The sequence below is a fragment of the Magnolia sinica genome, chromosome 14 (genome assembly GCF_029962835.1).
Source record: "Magnolia sinica isolate HGM2019 chromosome 14, MsV1, whole genome shotgun sequence".
NCBI classification, from domain to species: domain Eukaryota; kingdom Viridiplantae; phylum Streptophyta; class Magnoliopsida; order Magnoliales; family Magnoliaceae; genus Magnolia; species Magnolia sinica.
Window position 1 is genome coordinate 16,862,002 of NC_080586.1, and position 13,779 is coordinate 16,875,780.

The window sequence follows — 13,779 nt, forward strand, 5'->3', positions numbered from 1 at the left end:
GAGTTGAGGCTATCGTCCCAATTGAAGTGGGACTCCGTACAACACATGTACGGTCTTACGGCGAGGACTAGAATGTCGAGCAGATGATTATGTGCCTTGATCTCCTTGAAGAAACAAGGGAACTGGCTAGGCTCAGAACCATGACTTGGCAACAACAGGTCGCTCGATTTTACAATTCTAGAGCCAAAATCCGAAGGTTCCGACCAGGAGATGTGGTCCTCCATAAGACATTTCATAACACTTCGGAACCTAGAGTAAGAACCCTAAGACCGACCTGGGAGGGACCTTATTGGATAACAAGTACAGCTCAGCCCGGCTCCTACCGACTCGAGGACATAGAGAACCAACCCCTGTCTCATCCGTGGAACACTGAGTATCTTAAAATCTACTACTTGTGAGCCAAGGATGACTAAGGTCAGAAACAACCTACACTGTATATAAATTCCTAAGGGTTTTCGCAATAAAAACTCCTCGGCACGAGAGAATTTCATATGAACTTCGTTTATACTTATTCACACTATCGAGGACCTCCTTCAATACAAGGAGATACACTCCTCTAATGGCCTGGCCCTTGAAGAAGTGGTCAACCCATTAACCGTAACTACACACATGTCGACAAGAAAGTCATATCAATGTTTATGATTCGGTGTGGCTAACCGCACCACTACTGCATATAAGCGCATGACCCTACAAATCTACCAGACATATACACAAAAGAATAAAAAATGACAAGCTGGAGCAAAAAATTTCTATCCATTAAATCAGATTAGATTACAAAATTCTTGTAACAAAAAGAAAAATACATCTAATTTGTTCGAGGAGGGGGTTGCTCAGATGGAGGAGGCTACTTGGCTTCAACCTACGAAGGCCCTTCTAAGGCTTCATCGCTAAGGAGGGCGTCCAAGTTCAGATTAGGATATAGCCATTTGACATCCTCAACACAGCTATCATAACCGCAGTTGTAGATGACATCGGCCTCATTGGATCTTTCCTTCGAGGCCTTGTATTCTTCTACAGCCGTGGCTTTGATCGACGCCTTGGACTCGGCCAGTTGGGCAGTTAAGGTCCTTTCGACCTCTGCTTATTTAGCCACCGAGCTGGTCTTCACCCTCTCCAGCTCTGCCCTCAGCCCTGCTGCATCTGCCTCAACAGATGAGAGACGCTCCCTCACTCTCCCCAGCTCGGCCTTGGCAGAGATGAGATGGAACTTAGTTCCGTTGAGCTCGACCATCACCAAGCTCTCCTTATCCCGGGCTTCTGCCAGCAAGATCTTCAGAGCATCCTGCTCCTCCCCTGTAGGCTTCATGTCACGCCCAAAACTCAGAAACCGGGTTCACAAAATTCTCGATCGCCGAATCCAGTGCCAATAGCCTATGTAGTACCTTATTTTTGCTAGATTTCGATCCTTGGATCCTTCAAGGAGGATTTTCCAATGTACTTTTATCTTGTAAGAAGCATAACCACAAGTTTACCCAAATACAACGGTAACATCATCATCACATATCCACTAATATAAACATTTGAATACAATGTTGAAAGGAAAATATATATGTCAAAATCAAAGCTCCAGGAGTCCGCTGCACGCTCCAAGCTCAACGCTGCTGCGACCTAACGCCACTTGCACGCATCTATCATGCATAAGCTTATAGAAAGCTTAGACGGTGGTGTAAGTGTGTGTATAAGGTAAGTGCCAAGTATACAATACAGATCCATAAATCATACAATGTCGGAAATACTAGCAAGTCTATAAATCATACAATATCAGAGTGTGCAAAGTAATATACAATTCCTAATGAGTTCACGAATACCGTCAGCCATATCTAGGCCATATAAATGGAGAAACATAGTAATCCAAAATGCCATATGCCACGGATGTAATGCAATATGTGGTACGAATGAAATGACCAAGCTGGAGTGTGAAGTCGGGATGATAGTATGTAGTATCGCAGGCTATGGGGTCCATCACAAGGGACTTCTATCCAAACCAGTCCCATACCAAAATTTGAATAGTCAGACTTAATGTGCTAGACTCCTGATCCTAAGTTCAAGTATTTCTAGAGGAAAAAAAATGGTGGTGGAGAAGTCGATGCACACATGGCTATTCTAGAGAACCTTAACCGATGGACAAACGTCAATCAATAGGTGTTTGGCAGGAACCGATCTGCAGAGCCCGGATCGGTGTAAAAGGTCAGGAGTTATGAGCTTGTTCCAAAGGCGAAACTCCTCCTTCAGCACCTTTGCCTTGTCCACTTGGCCACGGTGGAAGGTGGATAGCTCAGGTGAACCCTTGGGAAAAGCTGTAGATGTACAAAAGAAAAATTAGGTCAGTATAAAGCTTAAAAGCAGGAAAAGGAGACCTAAATATCGTGGTGATGTCCGACCTGGGATGACCATATTTCCAAGCTCCCACATTAGCTAGCTCGGCAGCGGGCGCTTCCCATTCTCCTGACGCCCAGAACCATTTGTTCTTCCAATCCTTGTTGGAAATCGGGAGATTGGAGATAAGGCTTCAGCCTCGATTCGCCCATGCTAAGAAGTAGTACCAGCTCGGCTGCACAGGGTTGTGCTTGTTCTGGGACAAATAGACAAAATCCTCTGGGGTTAGCTCATTGTTCCTGAACTGAAACCAGAGGATGTATGTCCCCAGCAGTGCCCTCTAAGCATTTGAGATGAGCTGACTAGGAGTCAATTTCAGTCACGCCATCATAGCCCTTACAAACGGATCTATTACAAGCCAGAGTCCACACTGGAGGGCGACTATGAATATGGCTATCTCCCCTTTAGCTGGGTCCCCGGGGACTTCGTAAAGGACTACTCGGATTTGAATGAAGTCTGAAATTTGATTTTCGCCATAACAGCCTCCTTTAGAATCGACCCCTCAGGACCAACCTCAAAAGGCTGCTTAGCCGATGGCTGAGTGGCCACCCTATTGGACCCCAACGGAACCGGAGAAGGTTGTTTTGATGGGACCTTAGACCGGGAATCCACACTTCCCCAGTCAGAAGCGACCTCAAAGGCATAGACCTTGTGCCGTTCATCCGAACTGTCCAACATATCGAGTAATTAACAGAAAAATGAAAAGAGAGTGGGGAACAAATGCAAAGTGGGATGACCAGAAAAGATGGTGAACTCACCAAAAATTTCCTACTCAGGGAGTCCAGTAGCAGTGAGGACACTTGGAAAGAAAATAGCCGAACTGATAAGAAGGTCATCCGCTTTTATAGACTCTCTCAACTACGTGCATTAATGACCATCATTAAATGCCACAGATGAAGAGATGTCTACTCGACCACTGCCTTACATGCAATGCTAGATTAATCCTTCTGATGTAAAACCCCAAGCCATGCCGAATTGTTGATGAGCGGCATTAAATGTCGCAGGCGAAGGATCGCTCCCTCACCCACCACTTTACACATGGCAACTCCCCATTCACCATGCCGATTCATGCTCTTGGCTTGTGTCATGCATCCACACCGCATGGGCCTGCTGTCGAAAAGCTGCCACAATAGAGTACGATGCCTCGACTATAGCAGGCCATCATTGCGGATTTTCCTCGATTTAGTTGCCCCCGCTAGCTGGCAGTTAAAGCGTAACATCTCGTCCGCCCAACCTCGTTCCACCGACTTACTTCCCAAGCTCACATTGTAAACTCAAGATGTAGGGGGCTTCTGTTATGGGGAAATATAGTGTGACTGTCCTCAGGGTCGGCTCCAGCTGACGAGCACACACTCCAACACCACAATGCCCAGAGGAGCTGGAGTTCACTTCCCCAAGCACAGTCTTCGGCAGTGCACGCCCCCGAGCTTCCACCTATGCACCTCACAAGGACTATCTTAAAGTGCCCTAGTCAATCCAGCTTGGCTCGGGACAGGCCCAAGGGGTTGATCGGCTCGGTAAAGTTGAAGAGCTCATCGAGGACAGATGATACAAATAACCGAAGACTTAGTTCAGGTCAGCTCCAAAGATCCATGATGGTCGAGCTAGGGGGATGGCAGCATGCCAAATGGACGTTGGATGATGTTTGGGAGTACAAGGAAGCTCGCCCATGTATGATAAACAAAAGAACGGCTGTCCAAAAGGTCTTTGTGATGTCCGATTTCTTTAACCTTTAATTTCTTCATGAGTCCTAATAGCTTCCTCGGATCACTCATATATGGGTTCACCTCAGGCGAAATAAGAAGTCCAGACCGTGCCGACCTTAGATTGCTCCATGCTAAATTACAATGCTCTAATCAAGGTTGCACCGACCTATGACGCTTCGATTAGAGCAGTGCTGACTTACCTTGAGTATGTGTGACTCCAGGGTAATCGTCGACATCCACCGCACGTAACCGTCCACCGTGTAATTCCAGGGTAACTGCCAACATTCACCACTTGCGTACATCTCACCTAACGGCTAAGATCGTGCCTGAGATTATGGACTACCCTGTCCCACACACACTATAAATAAAAGGATTTACCCCCACTAAAAAGGTACGCAGAATCTTTTGCCCTAGACCCCTCAACACGACCATTCCTCGCCTAACTTTGGCATTGGAGGGTCTCCTGCTCTAGCCAAGGTCTCCTTTACTCTTCTCTTTTGCAGGTGCTCGGAGGTCTAAAGAGGGCGGTTCATATTCTTGCATCAACATGTCTTATCCACTCCGTCCATCCATTTTGCTAGCTCTCTATCTATGTGACCTTTTTTTCTTGTTTTCCTGACAAACATGGCCTGGGGCGCCACATGGTGGGTCCCACCATCGAAGGGTGGAGCATAATTCTTCACAGGAAACGGATTGGTTACTCCCCCTTCCACCAGCCCGGTAGTCGGTGCTCTGTGGGCCCACCATGATGTATGTGTTTCATACATTCCGGTCATCCATTTTTGCAGATCATTTTAGGGCTTGATCCTAAAAAATAGAGGGATATAAATATCAGGTTGACCACACCACAGGAAAACAATAGTGATTGGATATCTATCATTAAAATCCTCCTGAGGTCCACTGTACTGTTTATTTGACATACAATCTGTTGATTAGGTCATACAGACTCAGATGAAGGGAAAAAACAAAGATTAGCTTGATCCAAAACTTTTATGCCCCCAAAAAGTTTTTAATAGTCGACATTCATTCAACCCTGTTTCCTGTAATGTGGTACACTGGAGATTGGGATATACCTAATTTTTCATCTTGTGCCATAAAATGATTTAAAAAAAATAGATGGACGGCATGGATGAAACACATACATCATGGTGGGGCCCACAGAGCACCTACCACCAGACATTGGCTGGTGGCAGGGGGAGTAGCCAATCCGTTTCCCTTTGCCTCTTTGATAGGGACGCGGATTGCATCGAACGGCCAGGAGCTTTGAGTGGCCACTGTGATGTATGGTTCTTATCCACACCCGTCCATCCATTTTTTTCCCTATCATTTTAAGGTATTAGCCCATGCTGCCAAACAATAAGATAGATCCAAGACTCAAGTAAACTACACAAGGGGATCAAGTAAGTAAACTACACAACGGGGATCAAGCTCTTACCGTTGAAAACTTCTCGGGGTCCACAAAGTTATCGATGGAGCTAATATTTGTGTTTTCTCTTAATCCAAGTATACGTAACTTTATGAATAGGTTTGATGGCCAATAAACATCTCGATGGGTCCTAGAAAATTTTCAACAATGAGACAGAAGAAAAGGATGGACGGTGCGGATAAGACCCATCAAGGTGGCCACTCAGAACCCCTGCCCGTTCGCAGCTGGAGACGGGCGGGCATTAGCGGACGCCCATTTCATGCGACAGCCTTTCGCAGGAAGCTCCTAGAAACCTAGGTGGGGTCCACCGTGATGTTTGTGAGAAATTCAGCTTGTTCATCCGTTTTGTGAGCTCATTTTAGTATACGAAGACCAAAAACGAGCTGAATCCAACACTCAGGTGGCCCACAAACATGAGAATTAAATGTCCACAGTTGAAATATTCATGGGCTACAGAAGTTTGAATCATGCTAATATTTGTATTTTTAGTTCATCACGTTACGAACGGCATGGATGGCATGTAAACATCACTGTCGAACCAGGAAAGTTTCAACGGTTGGAATTTCCCTATACCTCATTTTTTCTTTGGTACGGCCCACTTGAGTCTTGGATACTGCTGAATCTTGGTCCCACATCCTAAAATGAGCTCAAACAACGGATGAACGGAATGGATTTCTCAGAAATATCACAGTGAGCCCCACATAGGTTTACAGCGCAGGAGCTTCCTGGGAAAGGCTTTGGCTGGGAATCAGTCTCAATGGGCCGGGCTCGGGCCTGATTAATAGAATTCGATCAGCCTGAAAGCCCAGACCAAAACAATTCAATTCTAGGTCAAGCCTACCCAGGCCCGGCCCGTTGATAGCTCTACGGCAATACGGGGTCTCGATAAGGGTTTAGATGGACGGCTATACGGTACAGTACGATGGTTGGTTTCCATTAATCGCTGTGTTGTATTCCATGCTACATAAGACGCATTTGTTCAACGGGTGATTGGGCATGGAAACGAATATTTAATGGCTCATATTCAAATTCAAGATTCAAAGGCCAGGATCATCGTTAAAGCATGATGACAAGACCACAGCTTCTGCGGAAGTAATGAAATCAGGAACGGGTCAGATAATCATTTAAGATGCAATCCCGGAGTAGAAACCTGTCCCCGTACCATCTCGGCGCCAGTACCGTATCCTATCAAAACGCACCCATGCGCGATGGATCTTTTCCCATTCCAACGATAGACCCGAGAGGTCTATTACGATCGTCCACTCGGTTCAAACCACTTGGCATAGATACGACAGTTACCAACATCTGCGCAAGGTGATACTTTCAGCCCAAAAGCCATCCAAACCCCAAATGGACGGTTAAGACTGGCTCTGTCATATTTTCAACGTGAACAATCTCGACCACCCAATTTTTGCATCCCATCAGCCATCCTGATCGCTGAGATCATCTGATCATTGCATTTCTTTTATTTTCTTCAAGGTAGAGCAAATAAAAACCGTAATGAACCAAATGGACGGCCCAGATCTACGATATATACCAACAATGGCAACAAACAATCTTTTATGAACAGGAGAAAAAGATCGTACATGAGACGGAAGCGGATTTCCTGCCAAAGCCTTACTCAGCAAGTTACGGCGCTGGAAACCTAGGTAGGCCACTGTGATGTTTGTGAGAAATCCACCCGGTCCATCCGTTTTTTGAAATCATTGTAAGACGAGGGGCCAAAATTAGCAGGATCCAATACTGAAGTGGGCCGCATTAGAGGAAAAGGTGGGTACGGAAATTCTTACCATTGAAACCTCCCTAGGGCAAAAGTGACGTTTACATGCCATCTATGCCGTTCATAACATTACTCCTGCTCAGATGAACTGAAAACACAAAATTTCTTTACCCACGAATATTTCAACTTTTTTGTATATGGCTCATTTTTTTTTTCCCATTTCCAATGAGGGAATAGGTTCCGTGCGGTCGAGCTCACGGGAACTTCCCATGAGGTCGAGCTGTGTGGGCCCTACCATGATGCGTGTCGACCATCTACTCTATCAGTCAGATGAGCCATTCCATTGGCGGGATGGTGCGTAAAAATCAAGTCAATCTGTGACTTTTGTGGGCCACATCATATACAAAAGTTGAGAAGGGTTACCCTCCATTAAAACATTCATAATCATTTTTTGAGGCATGCCTTCACATGATTTTCGATGATACAACCCACCTGAGTTTCGTACATAGATGATTTTTGGACTATCCCATGATTTAAAGGGGACCATCAAATGCACGGTGTTGATGGTTGACACGCATCACGGTGGGACCCACATAGCTCGACCTTATGGGAAGTTCCCATGAGCTCGACCGCACGGAACCTTTTTCCTTCCTAAAATGATCTTAGAAAATGGATAAACGGGGTGAATTTCTCAAAAACATCACGGTGGGTCACACATAGGTAGAGCTGGGCAAATTGGGTCCGATCCGGTGGATCCGACCCAATCCGACCTGATTGGGCCTGATTCGAACCGATCTGACGGGCTGGATCGGTGCGGATCAGGTAGTTCCATCCAAATCCAAATCCTTTTCAGATTGGGTTTGGGTTGGATATGACTCGATCGGATCCAATCCGGATATATTTAGTAATTTTTTATTTTTTAATATTTTTTACTATTTTTAAAAGCTTTTTAAATATTTTCAAATTTTTTAACTGTCTGAATCGTGTCCGATCTAATCTAACTCGGTTTTCCTGACTGAGTCGGACTCAGATTGGATTTGTACACGAGTTTTCGGATCGGTCCGGGTCTGGCGACCTGGACTCGGTACCGGATTGGATCAGGTTTAGATTAGACCAGTATCATTTCGGATCGGTTCGGGTTGGACCCAATCCCGTCCGACGATGCCCAGCCCTACACATAGGTTTGCATCACAGGAACTTCATGCGAAAAGCTTTAGCAGGAAATCCGCATCCAATTTTTTTCAACTAGCATATAAAAAGTGGATTGGACAAAATGGACGGTCCAGATCAATGAAATACACCATCCATCTGCCTAGAAGTAAACCTTTATGATCATATACACACAACCATTTAAAAGGCTAACAGCCCAAATACAAAGTTTAAAAAGCCTACTTACAGTCTTACACAGACCACATTCAAAGCAGCTTGTAATTCATAACTCCAAGAAAAGCCACCCACGCCAGCGTTGGCTTCACAAGATCGGCAGCGATCGGATTCACCCGTCGAAAACACCAAGAACACCCGTAAATCGACACAAAAAGCATACCACACACCAACAGTCCCGCACGTGTGGCGCCCTTCGCGAAAACTAGTGGACCCGGGAACAGGCCTAACACGAACTGAGCCACGTATAAAGCCAAAGCGAGCGGCTGCTGATGGAATCCGCCCTCGGCCCACACGAGCCAACCCGATAGACCCATCAGGCAGGATGACGATAAGGAGGCTAGGTGGATGGCCCACATGGGGATGTATGGAACTGGTCCGGTGGGCCCGTTGTAGATCGAACGGCAGGCGAAGATGGTTGCAATGGTCAGGGAGAAAGGGACCAAGATCGCGACCGCTAGCGATTTGAGGCCGCGTCGGGCCATGGCGATCTTCTTGGACCTGGTGTTTCTGGTGGTGTTGGTGTTGGTGGTTGTGATGGTGGTGGGGTCATCTTTGAGACGTTGTTTGAGGGTTTGGGATGCCATGGATGATTGCAAAAGAGATGAAGAGGTGGGGAGGGATGAGTGTTTTGATGGGAGTTCATATGGACGGCCGGATTTCTCTCTCTTTCACTCGTTTTAACCGTATTTGAGGGTGACAAGTGGCAGGAGGAGGTGGCACGAGGTGTAAGTGGGTTGGGGTTGGGGTCCCAGGTAATTACACGTGTAAGGTGTTTTGCCAGCAGTGCAACGGAGGATTTGGTCTAAAGGGTCGCGGTTTGGATAGGTACCCAACATCAGCCAGCTAGCTAGCTGGTGTCAAAGCTATGTGGGACCCACCATGATGTAGTTGTTTTATCCACGCCGTCTATCTATTTTTCCAGATTATTTTATGGCTTGATCTAAAAAATGAGGAATATCCAAATGTCAGATGCACCACATCATAGGAAAACGGTGCTAATTGAACGTCCACCATTAAAAACTTCCCAGGCCCACTATAATGTTTATTTTCCATAAAACCTATTGATGAGGTAACACAGGCCTGGATGAAGGATAAATACCAATATCAGTTTGATCCTAAACTTTCGCGGCCTCAAAAAGTCTTCAACGTTAAGCATTCAATTCCCACTGTTTCACGTGGTCCACCTGAGACCTGGATCTGCTTCTTTTTTAATCTCAACCGTTAAAATTAGCTGGAAAATAAATGAACGGTGTAGATGAAATATATAAATCATGGTAAGCCCGCAGAGCTTTTATATTAGCTAGATGGCTGATTTTGGGATCACTAGCCAATCCCCGTCGGGTCTAAAGGCAAGGAAAAACTGTGGGTCTGTCCAAACAAAGTTACTTTACTCCTTTGGTTGGGCTGAAAGCCGGACTGGTCAGGTCGGGATGAGTTGGGGCTCAACCGTAGCCCAGCGTAAGATTCTCATACTTCAATCAAAACTCAACCCAATCTAATCTTGGGTTGGAAATTTTCAACCCAAACCCAACTCAAGCGAGCTTGGTCATTCTAGCCGGGTGGATACTCAGATAGGCCTCATTTTTTTTCTCTTTTCACAAAAATAAACTCATGAAATTCATCCAATGTATGTCCAATCAAGTGAACCCACCACGAAAACCTTTGAGTTGGGCTAAGAGGATCCCGACTGTTGATCAAGAGATCACTTGTGTGGCCCCACCTGCTGCTATGTGGCAAACGTGTGGAGCTCCACGTGCTGTCCACATGGACAACCATGTGGGCCCCATAGCTATCCACGAGGGGAGTCATGTGGACCTCACCCTCTCCATTTCATTTTTGTGTGGGCCCTATCTTTATTCTCTTTTCGCATATTGTGTGGGCTCTATTTTAGCGTGTGGTGGTGGACACCTTGAGTTGCACATATAGTGATCCTAATTTAAATGTAGACCATGATTTTTTTGGTGCATTTGAATCAATGAGTACCACATCATCTTAAGTGGAGTGGTGGGCGCCCGCATGTAGAAGTGACGCATTCCATAAGATATCCCTCATTACCAACCTTGATGTATGGCATGGATCGTCCCTAACGAAAAATCTATGTATAAACTTAAATGTGATTTGTGCTGGATCATTATATGATTATGTGGTGGGCTATATAAGTAGAGAATACCCTTTAAAGTGGGCCGGACACCCTGTAAATTTTTGCACACAAGTATGGTAAAATTTTCATTTTCTTTTCTTTTCCTTCAAATTAGAAAAAATACTCATAAATGCAAATGCTTTTGCACACATACACACCATGTTAGACATTGGACTCTCATATATCTTAGCATTCTCAACCATTCATCATTTCATACCATTGAGAATACTCATCATGATCTTGTTAAGTTATCCATCCGTCTGATTTCAATATGGACCATCACATCATCTCAAAATCAACAAAGATTACATTTAAGTCCTTTACATCCAATCATATGTAATTTTAAGTTTTCTTTATAATCATAATATATCGATCAACATTCTTGTTATGGGAAAGATCAGGTAATCCATGGAATGATGTCGAACCAACAATCAGCATGAACCAAGTGAGCCAAACTACCTAAAAGAGAACTACTAGCAGGGAAAGGTTGATCATAAGATAGGTCGACGTCACTATAGGTCAACACGACCATAAGATAGGTTGGCCAAACCATTGGTCGACACTACCATAAGTCATCATGACCTTCGACGAACTTCTCGGAACAACGGCTTAGTAAGAACTGTTAGGTTCGGCAAAGGAAGATAAGAGCTACTCAACATTGGGATAATTCCGAACTATTGATGGCTCAGTATTACCTCTTACCTCTGAGACTTATCTGCTATCTAGTCTTGCCTAAGGGTCAGATGGGCCTATCGGTTCCCGACTAACGTTTACTCTTATCCAAAGCAAACGGTCTGAAGATCTTTCCTGAAGATATCAGGTGTAAGGTCCGTATCATAGTCTGTACCGTTCTGTAGACTCCCGTGATCATTTCCATTGAATTTCGGCAGTCTGCGACCGATTATCGATGTTTGCACATGACCCTAAGTCGTATCCCGTAAATCAGAGTCGGTTCGACTCAAGACTTGTACCCTTGCGATCGCGCCGTCGCCGCTGTTCTGATGCCGCGTATTACACACCGAGGCTATACCCGGGCTAGGAGATGTGGGCCCACTTTTGGTTTAAAGAAAATACTGCGTGTTGAAATTTCGAGAGAATCTCTATGAAATGTCTCATCAATCAATCCCATCAATCACCTTACATATCAAGTACAACATCTCATCCCCAAGTACCAACACCCATCCCTAAAGTCAACTCTCTCCCTTACATGTCAAGTACACATCACTCCATCACTCACATCTCCCATCTCCCTCTCTCTCTTACAACAATCTCTCTCATCTCTCTCTCCCTCATTTTCTCCAAGCAACCCACGTCCATGGTTTCCATGGGAGAGAAGCTCGTATGGCCCACTTCCTATCTCCCATCCCCACCATCCAAAGTCCATCTTAACCGTTAAAATCCACCACTTGGAACTCTAGATTGTGTTGGCGGAAGAAGGAAGATGAGGTCAAAGGTGGGTGCTTTTATTTATTGATTTTGTGATTGGAGGGCCCACATATGTGGGACCCATCTTGTTGTATGTATATAGGGGAGGGCCCATAGTGGTGGGGTCCCTCCCCTCCATTACACATGTCCCTCTCTCTTTCTCTCTCTCTCTTCCCCTCTCTTTTTCATATATATATATATATTGTGATGATGTGGCTGTGTGGCCCACTTAGATGGACCCCACCTTGGTGTATGTCTTATCCACACCATCCATGCATTTGGTGGCCCACCTGAGCAAGGCCCACCTTGTACATGTGTCATGCCCAAACCGTCCAGCGTCCAGGGACGCTGGACGTGAAATGAAAATACAAATATTAGCTTGGTTCAACAAGCTTTTGGGTGAACCACTCATACAGGCCCCACCTTGATGTATTAATCCAATCCACGCCGTTCATTTCATTCCCCAGCTCATTTTAGACGTTGATCTGAAAAATGAACCCAATTCAATTTTCTGGCAGGCCATAGCATAGAAAACATTGATTTTTACCGTTAAAATTAACTAGGACCCACCTTGAGTCAAAACATCCTGAATATTGAGTTTATTTTGTCAGTCTTGAGCCATGAAATGCAATGGCTGGAGTGGATTCACTTGATGCGGGTCCCACGTATGAAAAACCACACAAAAACTATTTTTTTCAAAAAAATAAAAAATAAAAAAAGGCAGCACTCGCCGCCGCTGACGTCTAGAGCAGCAAGCGCTGTTGCGTTGTGGATAGGCGGGCAGGGACCACGAGTCCCAGCCGTGGGCCCCATCGTGATGTGTGGGAACATCAACACCGTGCGTTTTGATGGGGCCCCTTAGGGCAGTGGGCCCTCCAAAAATCAGCCGTATACAACACTCAGGTGGCCCACGTCATAGGAAACAGCAGGATTGAACGTCTGCCATTGCAACCCTTTTGGGTGTCCCAGAAGTTTTGGATCATCATGAAATTTGTTTTCCCTCTTCATCTGGGTCTACGTGACCTTATCAACAGATTAGATGGCATATAAACGTTATGGTGGACCCCACGTGGGACCCACAATGATGTATGTGTTTTATTCACACCGTCCACGACAGTGGACGGTGGAACCCACTATGGTGTATGTGTTTTACCCACACCGTCCACACCATTGGACGGTGGGACCTATTGTGACGTATGTGTTTTATCTATGCCGTCCAGCCATTTTGGCTGGGCTGTTAGACGGCAGTGGACCCCACCTCCTTCATCCACGTTGTCCCTCTATGGGACCCACCATGATGCATGTGTTGCATCCAAACTGTCCAACCATTTTGAAAGCTCATTTTATGGCATGAGCTAAGGAATGAGTTAGATCCATAGTTCAAGTGGACCACCCCCTCCCCCCCCCCCACTGAAAAATGTGGACAGTGACGTCCACCGTTCAAACTTCTAAGGGCCACATCAGTTTCCAATTAAGCTTATATTTTGTTTTCACTTCATCTATCTCTATGTTAACTTATGAGATTAATGTGGTAAACTCTTAATCTCAGGTTAGTTGCGTACCCAACCGAAATCATGACCATTACGAAGGTACACATAAT

General features: G+C 45.4%; 1 protein-coding gene across 1 annotated transcript; it reads right to left on the reverse strand.

Moving 5' to 3' along the window:
• Window positions 1-8,515: 8,515 nt before the first annotated feature.
• LOC131225175 (translocator protein homolog) lies at window positions 8,516-9,272 on the reverse strand. The gene has a single exon (XM_058220639.1). It carries the CDS (start codon window positions 9,196-9,198, stop codon window positions 8,644-8,646), a length of 555 nt encoding a protein of 184 aa, XP_058076622.1. The 5' UTR covers window positions 9,199-9,272; the 3' UTR covers window positions 8,516-8,643.
• Window positions 9,273-13,779: the final 4,507 nt, after the last annotated feature.